Genomic DNA, 15,690 nt, shown 5'->3' with positions numbered 1-15,690 from the left:
TGCACAGGGTCAAGTGCTACATGTGGGGAAAAAAACTGGCCTGTCTCTCCTGCGATTATAAAATATACATAAATCATTTTGACATCAATGCAATTCAAATCGAGTCAAATTCAAACATGGACTACTTAAAGCATATCGCTGCTTCAAAAGCATGGCCTCTCTAGAAAAAAGGGAAAGAAAAAAGGGGGAGTCATCCCCATTAATAAATGCAATGTGATGCAGGAGTCGCAGCCTTGCGACCACGATGTCCAAAAAGCTCCAGCTTAGCAGCCACAATTATTTAGCGAAAGGTCAGGTTTTGAAGTCGAGATCAGGGAGGTCTGCCTCATAGCTTTGTTGCTAGGGCTCTGGTCTCAGGATTGCTGGAGACAGTTATTAGTATTCTCCATAAGACTCACCAGTGCAAACACCAAATTCAACCATGAATAATAACGCCAAACACATTTATATAAGCCTTTTGTCACACGGCAAATACAAGACTTCTTGATACATTGTTCCTTAACCTGAGTTACTTCTTTAATTTTTTTTTTCCACCTCGTGTCTGGGTGGTTCTCATAAAGGTAGCTGCACCCATATATGACAAAGTGTTTAAGGTAATGTTTCCTTACAAAAGGGAGAGCAAGCATTTAATCTAACTGTGGAAACCACTGAGGTTATTTCCTATGGGAACCGACCAAGAAGAAATTGCATGAGCCTGAGGATCATATCATTTTTTAACACCAGAAAAAAAGCACAAATATTTAAATTGCCATACCTGGTGAAAGGCACATCAATTACCTTCAAAATATTAACAATACAAAACAAAAAACAAAACAAAATTCAAACAAATAAACAAACAATACAACAAAACAATGAAAAGGCAACTGTTGTCCTGACAGCAATAATCGCATTGGCGAGTATTAAATCCTGTGTGGTGAGCGGAGGCTTGAAGTGCTTCAGCAACAGCCCAAATGTATATTTGAGCAGAGCATCAGAATAAATTTGCGTATCAGGAGTTTGGTGAAGGGTGGGTAAATAAAGTGTTTATCTCTCATTGTCATTCCAACCAGTTTATCTAAATAGTGGCTCTGCCATTGCATTATGGCCTACTCAGTTATTAGATGGCAGACTGACACTATGGTTGAAGGTGATTTACACTTGTAAATAAATGTTTATGTATTGCATGGAACAGCAAGCAGGCAAACAAAAAAGCTCTCTTTTTTTTAAAATCTTGAGACATTTGCTTAAAACAGACAAATACTTCAGTGGGAGAGGGGACAGAAACAAGAATTAGAGCAGAGCAGATGATTATATTTAAACGAATAAAATGTGTATTATATGATAAACACAGGAACAGATTTTTTTGTTTATTTGTTTGTTTTTATAACAAAATATTTACAAGCCAATGTAAAAATACATTTAAAAGAGAATACCTTTAACAGGATTTTTCTCATTAATCTCTGCCAGTGATGCACTCTGAGGGATATCTGTGCCAGAGTCCCTACCAGAGTATCTGAAAACAACATGACAGAAAACATACAGTTTTATTTCACTGAGTGAAATGCTGAATGAAGATGAATCAAAAAGTTTTGTTTCTTTTTATCTATTGTACAAGGACAGGGGATGAAGGATATTGATAAAATAGACATCCCTGTGAAGTCTTTGATGGCCTTACCCTTGTTTTTCAAAGCCCTGAGCACAGGCAGTACATGAGGTAAATATCAAAGACCTTAAGAGAGAGAGTGAGTTGTGACCCAACAAGGGCAGTGGACACTGTGCTGACAGAGCGTACTCACCTACATCCATAAATAAATAAGAACTAAACCAACTCGCATGCAATCATTGTAACCCATGTGTCTTTCAAGCGAGTTGCATTTATACATTTGCATATTATATATTTACAATATCTCTGTCTGACACACACACACACAATATATATATATATATATATATACACACACACACACACACACACACACACACACACACTATATTTGAGACTTTTTCGAATGAGAGCAATATTTAAAAAAAAGTAGAATATCATCATGTGATAAACATATTAAAACAAACTGAATTGTGTTTAAATAAATTAATCCATCCAAAGGCCAAATTAAACTATTAAAATATATTGTAAATATAAATATATGGACAATAGGGGATGTTCATTTTACCATAATGATAACAATGATACCTCTACTATATGCACAGTCTCTGAAAAAAAAAACTGCATTTGAAACTGATTTCAAAATGCATCCCGCTAAAGATGAATAAACTACACTAGCAGGTGATTTTTAAACATTGTAACATCATTTTGGATTTAGAAAACATATCTCTGCAGAGATATCATTACAGCAGGTAATCACTAGCAGCAATGTACACTGATAAACATTCAGACATATTAAAAACCCATCCTTAATTGTCACATGTGGGAGAAAGCCATTGACAAACAATGTAAAATGAGCAGAGAGAAGCATCTTTACCCAAGTTGTGGTGTGGTCTCTGAACAATGGCGCTTTACAGGGGACGGCAGCCTTTGTTTCAGTTCCTCATTGACTTTAGGATTAGCTGGAAATATATAGAAGATGTGATTAATTTCTCATAGAAAAAAATGCTTTTCATCACAGGCACTCAGTCAGTCTCATTCCATTAGATTTAGAAAGGTTAGTATTAATTATAGCCTGTCAATATGATCTCAGGGGTGCTGGGTGGAGAGCGATCTTTAATAACCTCTGGAGCATAGACAGCAAAACAAGACAGGCAGCTTTAATTTGCAGAGTGAAATTGTGCTTCAAGACTTTGTTTTATCCCCTCCACTGTGTACCAGAGCTCTACCTAACAGTTTATGGAGGACTAATGAACGAGGGCAATTAACAAATCGTAATCCCATTGTGCAGTGGTTTTAATGCTTTTAGCTATCAGGAATGTAAACACTCATTTAATAAAGCTCAAGCCATACCAGATCCTTGATAGGAGCCACCAATTAAAGTTCAGCTTCTCAGGTGTAATTCATGGTAATTGATGGTGGATAATTTAGTTCCATAAATGCAAGTTAATTCATAAGCAAGCAACAAATAGCCTGGAGGCAATTAGGAGCACTGCTGACATTCAGAGATGGAGCCTGTTGCTGAGCGCCACCTCTTGCAGCAGTGGGAGTGGGCTACCCTCTAGTGGTGAAGCCGCTAAGACAAAAAGCTAATTACGTTCTGCACCAGGGTTTCACTGTAGCTCTGCTCCGCTTTAACCTGGCCAAACAAGGCTGTGACCAAAAGGGACATACCTGAACTTTCCAAACAGGCCCAGGTATTGATATTCAGCACTACCAGCCATGACTGAAATGGAAAATGAAGATTTTTATGGAGGATAAACTCTAGCTCAACCTGTGATCCTCTATGATCCTGTCCTGCAGGACTGTCATGAACTGTCGGTTCAAAGACGTGGCGCCCTTTCCTGTGCTTCTCTCACTTGCCTCACTTTCCAACATATTATACAGACCAATACAAGCAAGTCATGTAGATGTGGATGATGGCGTGAGCGTAAGAAAGATCTGAAAATTCAATTCAACAAATAATTTTTAGGCTCATTTTTAAAGTGGAGAGAATTGAGGAGAAAATCCAATGGAAAGAATTAGCACACAAAATACAGGGGATGAGCAAAAAAAAAAGCAAGAAAAAAAAAAGTGAGGGAGGGGAGGGGGAGAAGGAAGGAGGGGGAGAAAAAAAAAAAACACACACTACACGTCTGCACTCTTGGGAGGTTGGGTGCTAGATTGGGGGGTGACCCCCGGGGCAGATGCCAGTGGAACGTTATCCCTGTGTTGTAAGCCAGCACACACAGCTCACACACTATTCAGCTCAGGCACAGTCAGGCGTGAACGGACAACTGGCTTTTTGTGCGAGACACCACGGGGCTCCATTAATCTCAGTGATAGACTCTGGGCAGGACCTGGCCCTGCATGCAGGAGTTTCAGAGACGGGGGAGGTAGAGAGCACTTTTCAGCTGGTAGGTATGGCTGAGGAGTCGCTTAATCCTTTATCATGAACATGAGAAAGTAGCTTTTGAAAAGAGAAAGGAAAAACAACAGCGAGCATACAAACCTGACCTTTTGATAGGCTCATAATTTTCAGTGAGGCACATTGCAAAGAGCTCTGAAAAGGGCGCTTTACCAAATAAATTTGGGTTGATTCACTGATTGACACTGTTTCCTCAGAGAATTACCTGGGAGAAACTTAATGAAACTGATATTCTGCAATAAACCGATACTGAGAAATAGAAAGGAACTCTCTCTGGTTTAATGAAAGTTTGAATTGAGACGAGTGCGATGGGAGGCCTGCCTTTCTGAAGAGTTTCTGTTGCCTTTCCAGATGGTAAATTAGCATCACATCTACATTATCTGCAGCTTCTTCATGACAGATTAATGATCTATTTGCATTAGCACACACAGAGACACTACTGAAGACCATGCTCATAATGATGCATTTATAAGGTGCTATAGCTGAATAAGGTCTGGGTTTCAAACAGGGGAGTGTATAGACAAATTAACACTTGTATCTAGAACCAATTACATTAATTTCATTTAGGGACTAAAAATAGCATGTCCATTTGGAAAATCTGCCTAATCATATTTTAAACAAAAAACTGTAAAAGACTGTAATCACACAAATAACAAATATTTCTGGGCCAAATTACAGTGACCATTGCCAGCAAAATAAATAAATAAATAAATACAATTCAGCAGAAAACATCTCCCCCTTTCAAAACCTCTAATCCTTTATTTCAAACTTTTCTCATTACAATATGTCCTCTACTGTCTCCCTATGATCTTCATTTTCCTGTCTTGTAGACTTTAAGCTAATTGCCTCTGTGGGCTACTTATTATTCATGTACAATTATTGCAGCGTAATGTCTTTAAATCCTTTTAAATGACCATTCATGCATTGCATTCATTGAAAATGCCTTTGATGTCCGCCAAAGATGGAATTCTTCAAAAAGAAATGTCTAAGCCCAATTACAATCAACCAATACCGGGTTTTGCATTTTGTCTAATATAAACTAAATTTCATTAATTTTTTAAGCTCCATTTAATACATTTCCGCAGCAAAAAGTTTCCAGATTCTTCAGTCTGTCATTTGTATTCCAGCTGACTTTATGAATATTAATAACAGTGTTATCCTGATTAAATGGGCTTCGTACAAAATCCCTGTGAATCCGTGAGCTCAGGCTTCTCATCTTACCGATTCTTTATGAATTTTGATACGGACATTAATCTGGAGAGAAACTTAAAGCAGCTTTAATTGTACACCACGGCTGTGCTTTCCAACAAGAGCGCAGTCATGAATTGATTCGTCGAGGATAAACTGGCGCTTTTCACACAACAGTGGACTGTAGCACCTGGGGAGAGCCTGCTGTGTACTTTGATTGTCACGGGCTGTTGTGAAGCACTGAGTGGACCTGGATTCTCGTGGATCAAAAGATATTATTGACTTGCTGCCTCTTATGCCCAAAACACACTGTTTCATCAATCAGCTACAGTGTATGGATGGCGCACCTGTTTCTTTACAGCATCCTCACAATCAGTTTAGGACTGTGTAATATCTACCAGAGAAGAGGCAGTGAAGAGCAAAGCTAGAAAGTGTGTTAACCGTCTTGCTTGTTTATCTGTCTGTATGAATGGATGCAGAGAACAGTAAACTCAAACCTACTAAAGCAGATAGGGTCTTCGCTAAAATATTATGATATTACTGTGATAGTTTTGTTTCATTTGACAACTACAATTTTAATTTGTTTTTTTATAAAACAGTGTACACAAACAGCTAAAAATTATTTTAAAATATAATCAATAAAATAATTACAATGTATACTATCAACATTTACAACGAAGAAAAAGGTGAAGTGTCAAAGTGAAAAAGGAAAACATTAACATCAACTTGCTGTCCTCTAAATAATAAACCTTCATCTGGTGAATGATTAACCAGTTAACCAAAGGTACAACCTTACAGAAAGAGAGAGGGGGATTAAATCAACAAGTCTGGTGATTTCCCAATGGAGTAACATCAACATTCTTCCACAGTCTGATTATTGCAATGTATTTAGCAACTTACATTATTACAAGTCAGTCTGATTCACAAAAGTACAATTCCCAGTGTCATGACACTCCAGTATCAGCAACTCTAACACATTACTGTGTCTATACTAAACAGCCATCAAGTTAAGTTTTTAAAAAAAAACCTCATGTAAATGTCCATTTCCTCAGCATTTAGTTTCCACGCTTTGTGTCTAATACAGATTGCTTTTTTCGTCTGAGATTTCTGTTCTCCTGTTTGTGTCTGTTTTTCAAAAGAATTCGCAAAGATGTTCTTCCATGCCTCCAAAGTTCAAGCCAGGATATTTGTTGTTGTTGTTTTTTTAAATGAGAGAACTCATGCCAAACACATTAAACAATGCTGCTGCTTGGATTCTGGGGTGTGCAGTCCACTGAGAACACCAGCAGCTCCTTTACTTGATTTGCATATGTTGTTTTTTGTTTATCCGACTGCCCCCTTCTTCATACGCGGATTATTGGATTATTATGATCTAATCTCCTCAAAATATCTCAGGTATGAATCATTTGTATTTAAATTATTTATTTACTGAAAACAGTAAATGAACAACTCACTAAAAAAGGCCTTCATAAAGTTCAAAACGACTGTCTCTAACATCATGTAGACTGCCTGAATTAAATGCACATCCCCTTTGTTTCCTGCATGACAGAAATATCTAATAGGCAGAGTGGGTTCTGTGCGATGGGGAAACGTGTCTTATAGGTCTAATCTCATTCTCAGGGCAGGCGTGGCAGTAATTGAATTGAGATTGGGGGAAATGAGGAAGCAGTGCCGTCTCAGATCCCCCTGATGGATCCAGCCTTGGAGGCATCTAACAGGCCGAGATTCGCTGATCCCCAGGCATTAAGAGGGGAGGCAGAATGACCTGCCAAATCTACCAGGATGAGTGCCTCATTTTCAGAGTTCCAGCTAATTTGGGTGTGGGAAAGCCATGAGCTGTATGGAAAGACAGGAAGGACTTCTATCTCCTGTCACTGCACTACAATATGGGAGCCTCAAAGTGAATTTTGTGAAGAAAATTATCCTATACCAGAAATCTCTGAAAATCTTATATTGAACACTTGATAGTGGCATAAAGGCATACATGGCTTCAGCTACTTGCAGTGGCACAACTGAGTGCATTAAGACAATATTCAAAACAATTCCAAGTATTATACAACGGTCAAAACTGTTAGCGAGCAAATCACAACCAAGATAAATAAAAAGCCATTCAATTCCTATTGTTGCAGATGGAAGAACTGAAATGGAAAAAAAGGCTACACGGTTCACAATTAAAGCCCTTAAATCCAGTATTGTAAATACAGAATGTAAATAATGTTGTCTAGGAAAATAAATGACAGTTTCAGTTTTATGTAGAAAAACGCTTTTCATCATATACTCAAACTAGGATATGATGAAAATTTTTTTATTAATTATTCATTTAATCCTCCATTGTGTTTGTGAGATTTCTCCCTCATTAGGTTAATGGGCTATAGTACACTGATGGTGTACTGGTACAACTCAGTTCTGTTGTCAAATTGTAAGAACAAATACTTCACATTAAAATGTTTATTTTATTTAGAATCACCTAATTTCTTCATTTTAATACTTCCAGTATTTTTGTTCAGCAAAAATAATTATGATCAATGAATTCCAATTGATGCTAATGGAAATGTCACCATGAATTTCCAAAAAACATTCATTTGAAGTCGATTTTGTAAAAAGACTCTGTATTCCTACAAACATTCGGTCTGTTATCTTCTTTGTGGTTTGTAATTTCATGGCGCTGGAAGTAGGCCAGACTGCTTCAGTTTTTGATTCATTAAAAAAAAAAAAAAAAAGGAAATTGTGTCACCATTCATACCCTTTGGCAGACATAATTTTGTTTATACAGGTCACTTAGCAACTTAGCACATAGCAACACCAGCAGAAACATGTCTGGAGAGAGAGCCCCTTACATAGCAGAAAAACACATTTGTAGGATTCAATCATGCAAAGGCAGTAAAACAACTAAATGCTTTTACCTTCTTGAATGTCTTCATGAACAAGAAGGGCAACAAAGTTATTATAAGGAATGTTTGTATCAGCATCATCCAGGGTGGGTGTACAGTGTGTGAAATATGGATTTACAACAGAATGAAGGCCAGTTTTCATTTATTTGAACAAACTTATATGAAGTTAGAATAAGGCACTTATACCATTGCCCTGCATATATTTAGAAAACACCCAATGTAAAATGATGGAAGAGGATGTGTTTTGCTGGTTATCATATTTAATGTCTTTGGTTGTGTCCCTTCAAATATAAATGAATACAATTTAAATTGAAGACAACACACCTTAATAGAAATTCAAATAAAATTAAAAGGAGCAAACTTACTAATTTCTTCACTTTGATCATGGGATTTAAGGCTACAATGTGTAGGTTTGTAGGGGCATAACACAGTCTTAATATATTGCATCACAGAAGTGATTACATTTTTTTTTTTAACTGAACTGAACATTTAAACTGAACATTTATCTTACTCCTTACATTTAGATCTCATCTGCTGATGTGCATCTTAAATGAGACAATTAACACATAATTTAGCTAAACATCTTGTGATCATATCTTTAAAGACAAAAATTGTTTCATTGTTTCATTCAGCACTTCATCAAATATAATTTCTATCAAATATTTTTGGATGTCAATAGTGACTAATTCAGTGAACCTATACTTTATCTGCTGAAGGTAACCTCAAAATTGGCTCTGTAAATACTGGCTAAGCTGAGATTTGCATTGGCTAACATTTGGGAGAGAGGGAGAGAGAGAGAGAGAGAGAGAGAGAGAGAGAGAGGGAGAGAGAGAGAGAGACTTATTTGACGATGAGCTTAATGCACTGAATGAAAAGAGAAAACAGAAGAGAGAAAGATTTGACTCTTATTCGTAGGTATATGCTGTAAAGTTCCTGAAACGAACTTCCTGAAAGAAGGCGATCAAGACCTTTACTTGTTGAGACTTAATTACCAACACCACAAATCAGACAGTGGTCCCAATATATAAATAGATATAAAATGCTTTATATCAACGTCATTGTTTACATGTGGTTTTTACAATGTGATTGTGCTGTACAGAAAATATGGAGGGCAGGACTAATAAATGCAGAAATGGAAAATAATAATAATAATAAAAAAAAGGAGCACAAAGTCTTGTTCATAATATATATCAACGGCATCAGTGTTTTTCTTGTTCATTTTATTTCGAAATAAATACTAGATGATCTACAATGTAACTGGTTAGAGTAAAACACGTGAAGTTTAAAGAGGCTATGCGCAGCTATATTGAGTTTCATAAACACACTAACGCCACAAAATGTCTCTCCACCACTTCCCTTTACAATATTTCAGGCAAAGACACACTCATGTGAAATAAGACAAATTCAGCAGTCCTCCTCTCTCTGTGAGATATAATATGTGTGTAAATATTGCAGAGTTCCAAGCCATCCTGCTGAGCTTTTGAAGAGGGGAGTAGCCAAACACAGCCCCAGAAACACACACAAACGGAACGTGTTCCTGGTTTATTTCCTATTATTATTTAATTATATGAAACTTGTAAATTACCCTGTCCAACTCCCCTAGGCGATAACGCTGTGTGTGAGGCTCTGAGCTCTTTCTTGAGTTACTGAACCTTGAAACGCCCACAGACAAAGATACGGTTTGTGCTGAAGAACCTACTGTTTCTTGGTTCCAGTTAAAAAATTTTTTGGTTCCATTATTAGTTCACGTACTGGAACCGTTCCATTTCCTCACTGGTGGAGATGTGCTATGTGAAATATGGCTAAACTAGCAGCAGTATGTGAAATAACGTTCTTTCTCACGCATGCGTGTTTCAACAATAGGAGTCAGTCAGTCAGTAGGCAAAAATGCAAATATTCCGTTACAGATAATTATTCCGTAAGGTAATGAGGGGTGAGTAAGAGGCAACAGAATTTCTAAGATTCTAAAATCTTAACATAAGTATATCCTGGAAGTTTAGTTTCTATTAAGTGACTAGTTTCTAGTTACGCAAACTGAATCCATATGACTCAGAGAGCATTCCGTTCTGAATTTGTCAAACATTACAAACCTGTTCTACGATTTTGATTTATATGCTGAAACCCCCTCACCACCACCACCACCCAAACCAAAAGAACCAGGCACTCCTTTCTTCAAAGCACAAGATTAAAAGCATTTGAACCTGAGTGCATAAAACTGGGGAAAACAAAGCCGTATTGTGGCAGGTAAGGTTGTGAAACTGGTGCGAGGTGGTGACACAAGCTATGAAGCTGCTATTAGTCATGTTGGAGACGCCGAGCAGGAGAGGTGGGGCTCCGGGACAGAGTCAACTCAAGGTCAGCTGTCTTACGAGAGACACTCTGACTGAGATTTTCACTCTCTCACCTCCTTGCTGTTTCATTCACCTGAAGAATTCCTCCACGTATGTCTATGATGCAGGCCTAAAAGCTGCTTAACATAACAGTTTTAACATATAGAACTTTTATGCCCTTCGGTCACATCAAACCCAACAAGTAAAGCCAAAGTATGAATGAAATTTAAGTTTGCCTTTGCAAGGCAACAGTCAAATGGTTACAAATCCAGCTTTATTACTGCGCATGCAACCTCGCCTTGAGCCCAACACTAAAACACACACATAGCTAGTGGTGCAAGGATCCTTGGTAAACACATCTTCCTTTGTTCTGAAAATCCTTTCTCCAACACGCACTGCAAAGTTGAACTTTTGCGAGGCGCAAGCGCCGAATCCAAACAGAGCTTTTTTCACTCTTTCTCCTCCTCTAAAGGATGAGCGATGCAAGTGCTTCGACCTGTCCTTCAGGCAAACCAGCTTTAAACAGCAGGGGACTGAAGTACTAAGTCTGTAGGGTAAACACTCTGAAACATTCCAGGGTTCTCTTTTAGCAGATGAAAATCAAGAAACTAATGAGCTTCGTTATATTAAAATAAAGAAATACAACAAATACTGCCAGCCCTATGCTATAGCTATAGTATGGCAGGAGGCCACAGCATTCAGGTGGTGCTGTGTGCACAAAGGGATGTACATCACTGCATAAATATTGAGAGAGAAGCTGATGTATGAGTATCCATATGAGTATAACCTCTGCACTGCATACAGGGCTTGTGTAGATCGGCTTAGGTTATAGGCAAATCTATTCTTTAAAAGAACAAAGAGGCACTCTTAGAACAAAGCAAATCTGAAGGATGATTCCTGCACACACACTCCAGCAATAAAAATATGTTTAATCTTTTACAAGGTCAAAATATTTCAGATTGTACACACTCAATATTTTTAAGCCTGTATGCGCTTGTCTTTCGGATCACAACACCTTTTCAGATTCTTTCTACAATTACATTGCCCTGGTTTGGATGCCACTCTTGGTTTTACTTCACTCTGATTAGACAAGTTTGATTAAATTACTAAATGTATGCTTGTTTCCCAATATTTTAAATAAGCACATCTCAAGATGCTAAAACAAGACTAAATACCCTGTGAAACACAGCATGGCCTGAAAGTGCCTTTGGGAGAAGGAATATGTTGAAGGACTGAAGCGAGGCCGGGGCAACAGGACCAGGCACTCAGTCCTCATTACCACTTGATGTTTGAACACAGGCCACAGGAGTGACCGTTTGAATTGCTCCCTGTTTAAACAGTTCCTAAGCATGTGTGGTTCACACCAAAGCCAGGCCTGTTTGTTTTCCTCTCTGCTTCATGGGCCGTCACTAGGTCTGCTGGAATCCTGCAACTGGGTGGCAGGCTAGTTTGCATTGCATGAGCATCAGTTCAGTTAAATGTTTTAAAAATAAGCAGGTACAAATTTGGCAGAAAAACTGATCGATGAAGCACTGCTGGAAAATAACTGGATTTGTCAGGAATTAAAAGAATATGCAAAAACCCTTCTGCAAGAGAGACAGGTGTAAAAATAGGCCCGGATAAGAGGGACTTGGGCAATCATCCCCACAATTAATTCTTAGTTCAGTTTCATTCTATTTAATGCAAAGTACTTTTCTGATACATTCATGAATACAAAAAAACCCAAAAGTACTGACACACCCAGTTGATGGTGATTTGTTTTTTTGTTGTTTGTGTGTGTGTGTGTGTGTGTGTGTGTGTGTGATGGTTATGTTTTTGAGTGTTTGTGAGAGTTTTTGGTTTTTTAGTGGCCGATCACAGTAAGCAGTGCCCACCCTGGGTCTATTTCTTAAACCAACACACAGAGACAAAAGAGGACGGCCTATGGAATCCCTCTATCTGTGTGCTGGCGACACTGCTCTGGCGGACCACCCACTTAGGCAGAGGGCTAGCCTGTTAGGCCACACGGCACTCAATTCCAGGGATTTTGAACTTCAATGGGACCCACAAGGAAGCCGTAAAAGGGCCGCAAATGCGCCTCTTGCCCTCCATGAGGCGAAGTGGGGTAGAAGGGGAACTCAGGGTGGGTGGTTGTTTGGCAGAAAAGCCAAAAGACAGAAGACCACACCACAGCCACAGTGTACCACTGTAAGCCACAGTTGGCAAACCAGGGCTGAGGGGACTAAACAGTACATTTCCTGCCTGGGAAGCTAGCGTAGCGGGTGGGAGACTAAAGGCCGAGTCAAAGGTCGATTCACCTGCTAAGAATAAAGCTTGTTGAGAGTGTAGCCTTTTCTTCCACCCTCCTTGAGTGAAATAGCAATTCAGCTCCATAGGAAACTTGCCCTGTTTGTTATGATGGACTTGCGTGTGTGCTTTGAATTTGGACTGCAAAAGAACAATTTGCCCGTGCAAGAAAACAATCTACTGCCAGACCACATATCAGTTGTAATAACAAAACCCAGCCCATGGCGGTAAGCTTATTCCAAACAATGATAAGCAAATAAAAGCAGCAAGGACATGGAATGTAAAATAGCACATTCACATACTTCTATAAACTTAATTTTGGATCACAGATACTTTTAATATGAGTTGCAAAGCTGTCACTATAATACTGCTTGGCTGACATTAAGTCATGGCCATTTCTTCTTCTCAGAGTAGAAGGCCTGTTTCTTGCTGTAGAGTATTTGCTATTGTCTAAACAGTACAACAGTAAGCGCTCAACTGTGCAGCAAATTCCATATCTTACTAATAACAAAACTAATTTGTCATTCTGACCTCTAATGTGGTAAGAATGGACATCACCCTATCATATAATGAGTAATAATCCTGACAGGAATATTCATGTGGAAGGATCCCATCAGGCTGGGATTTGACACCTGTTCATTCACCTGCATGAGCCTCATTAGAGTGACTAGCAGAAAAGTGTTTCTTGTTTTAGAGAGAATTAGGGATTTGCTCATTGTCGTGCTGATGACGAGTGGCTGCCAGTGGGATCCAGAGGCTCATCAGAGGCTGCACACACAGTCTCTGTGGAAAAGGTTAATAACTCTGAATTAAATTAACCTACAAGCCAGATTAAGCTTGATTGGGAAGGTTCTACTGATTTACAGCCAACTCCCCACTGAACTGTAAGCAGTTTTGACATGCCTGTCAGAAAAAGAATTCAGAAACCCAAATGAAATAATTTCTATAAATGTGTAAAGTGTGTATGAAGGTGGCTGTTCCGACAGGCATGTTTACTTGTGGGTTGCAGTCAGAAGTTTATGGATAAGATCATATTTGGAACACTCACCTTCAGCGCGCCAACACAAACTTGCCACAGTGGGCGTGCAGCCATGTTGGCCTGAAGGCATACACGCTCATACACAACCGTTCATCTGAAGCCACAGGTATCAGGATGCATGCTAAGTAAGATCCTGTTTCAGGCACTGGCCTCCACCCAAATCTAGGATGCAATGCTTTAGGGAGTGCTGCACCAGGATGTTACAGAACATCACCCAAACGGCAAGCAAGGCGTTACATCAAAAACAAACACAAACTGCACCAGAGGACACAGCACTAAGATAACACTGAGCTTCATATGTCAGGTCTCATGTCTATTTTTGAATAAATTAGAGGCACCTGAGCAGCAGACTCAACTAATAAACAATAGCTAGAACGCAGCTAGTTAAACTGTTAAAACTTTAAGGAGAGTCAGCTTTGTATATAATACATACATTAAACCTAATTTATATCTGAACTAGACATGCATTGATAAAAACTGATATTAAAAGCGTGGATAATTGGTTTAAGACCCTGCAGACAGTAAAAAGAGAGTAGGACTACAGATATCTGGATTAACATTAAACAGAAGCATAAACCCTGTGTAAATTCTTTTTTTGTAAAAATAGTTGAGGTTACAGATGCATCAAAATGAATAAAATGCAAATATTTTTGCATTCCTCTTAAACACAATTTGCATTACAATATATGATAAATACAGTTTTAAAATAATGATTTATAGCAGCAGTCCAACAAAACACTAACAACTGCAGATTTTGCTGATGCCAACATAACCCCCTAATTTGGATACTATTACCTTGTAACAACTATATTACTAAATGCACCTTATAATGAGGTTCTTGTGGTTACACCTTAATGTTTTTTACAAAAATAATGAGAAAAATTAGCTTGGTAGCTTGGTCAGGCTGTTTTCTAGCAGAGCTGTCAAGGGGCTTGTGATCACTGATGAAATCAAAGTGCACAAAGGCATAAAATAAAATGTTGCTTGTTGTTACAATCACTTCCTACTACAAGAAATTTAATCTTAACTCACATTTTTGGGACTTCTTTTCATTATTGGTTGAATACACTGACAAAAATGAGGCTTTGAAATTATAGGATGCCAAAGTGTCATCTGTTGGCACATTTATTACTAGTTAATACAGTTACCATCTTTTAGCTCCCTTTACATTAGAAGAGGAACATTAATATTTTCTGAAACAAATATAATAAAATATTATTGGAAGATTGATTATTTGCCAAAACCGAAACCTATCAGTATTGATTTCATTGAAATACTGTTCCTAAAATGAGAATAAGAGCAATGATGTTCAAACTAGTCAGACACTACCACAACACATACTGGGGCCTGGCATAAGATCTGATAGTTTTGGCATGTTATCCATTATACATCTGTGTAGTTTTACTGAAACGAGGGGCCAATTTGTAAATACTTCACCTGCTTTCAGTGTTTTTTGAGTTTTCCTTAAAAGTTGTATCTGGCCCAGAAATGCACACCTTACAAATATAAATTAAAACCACCCAGAGTTTCTTTTTTAACAAATTATTTTGTTTGATTTGATTGTAGGGTGTTCGTTTACTTACACCAATTCCTCATTTCTAAACACTCTAAATCTTATCCATACAGACAAATGCATCATATAATGCTTTGGTATTAGACTTGCAATTTTATTTTAAGAGGTGAGGGTATAATAACATTATTCCTAATGTTACCTTTCCATCAATGTTGACTTGAATCATTAGCCAACAGCATTAACCATTATGGACAGGACTAGTAAGATGCTTATTTGGAAAGATAAGGGTGCCATCTAGTGGTAAAAATGGCTAGTTTTCCCTCCTTCTTCCTTTACACTTATCTTGTTTTATCTTCAATTGGATTTATGAGAATCTCTCACACATTTCAAAACTATATTTATCTTTTTTATTCACTGGCAATTACCTCATTACTCTGTACACTCCACCCTGATT

The 15,690-nt window shown here is 38.1% G+C and overlaps 1 protein-coding gene across 4 annotated transcripts in view; it reads right to left on the bottom strand.

Annotated features, from left to right (window-relative positions):
* Positions 1-15,690, bottom strand: part of mipol1 (mirror-image polydactyly 1) — a 53,393-nt gene that overhangs the window by 34,563 nt on the left and 3,140 nt on the right. For all 4 annotated transcript variants that reach the window (XM_066669266.1, XM_066669284.1, XM_066669275.1 and 1 more), the window contains exons 3-4: positions 2,460-2,544; positions 1,413-1,492 (exon numbers count right to left, since the gene is read on the bottom strand). In XM_066669266.1, the coding sequence (XP_066525363.1) occupies positions 1,413-1,492; positions 2,460-2,544 (165 nt within the window). The remainder of the gene's footprint in view (positions 1-1,412; positions 1,493-2,459; positions 2,545-15,690) is intronic.

The sequence above is a fragment of the Hoplias malabaricus genome, chromosome 1, assembly GCF_029633855.1.
Source record: "Hoplias malabaricus isolate fHopMal1 chromosome 1, fHopMal1.hap1, whole genome shotgun sequence".
In the NCBI taxonomy this organism is placed as follows: Eukaryota; Metazoa; Chordata; class Actinopteri; order Characiformes; family Erythrinidae; genus Hoplias; species Hoplias malabaricus.
Note: the sequence above shows the minus strand (reverse complement) of the source record. Positions and strands in the feature narration are given on the sequence as shown.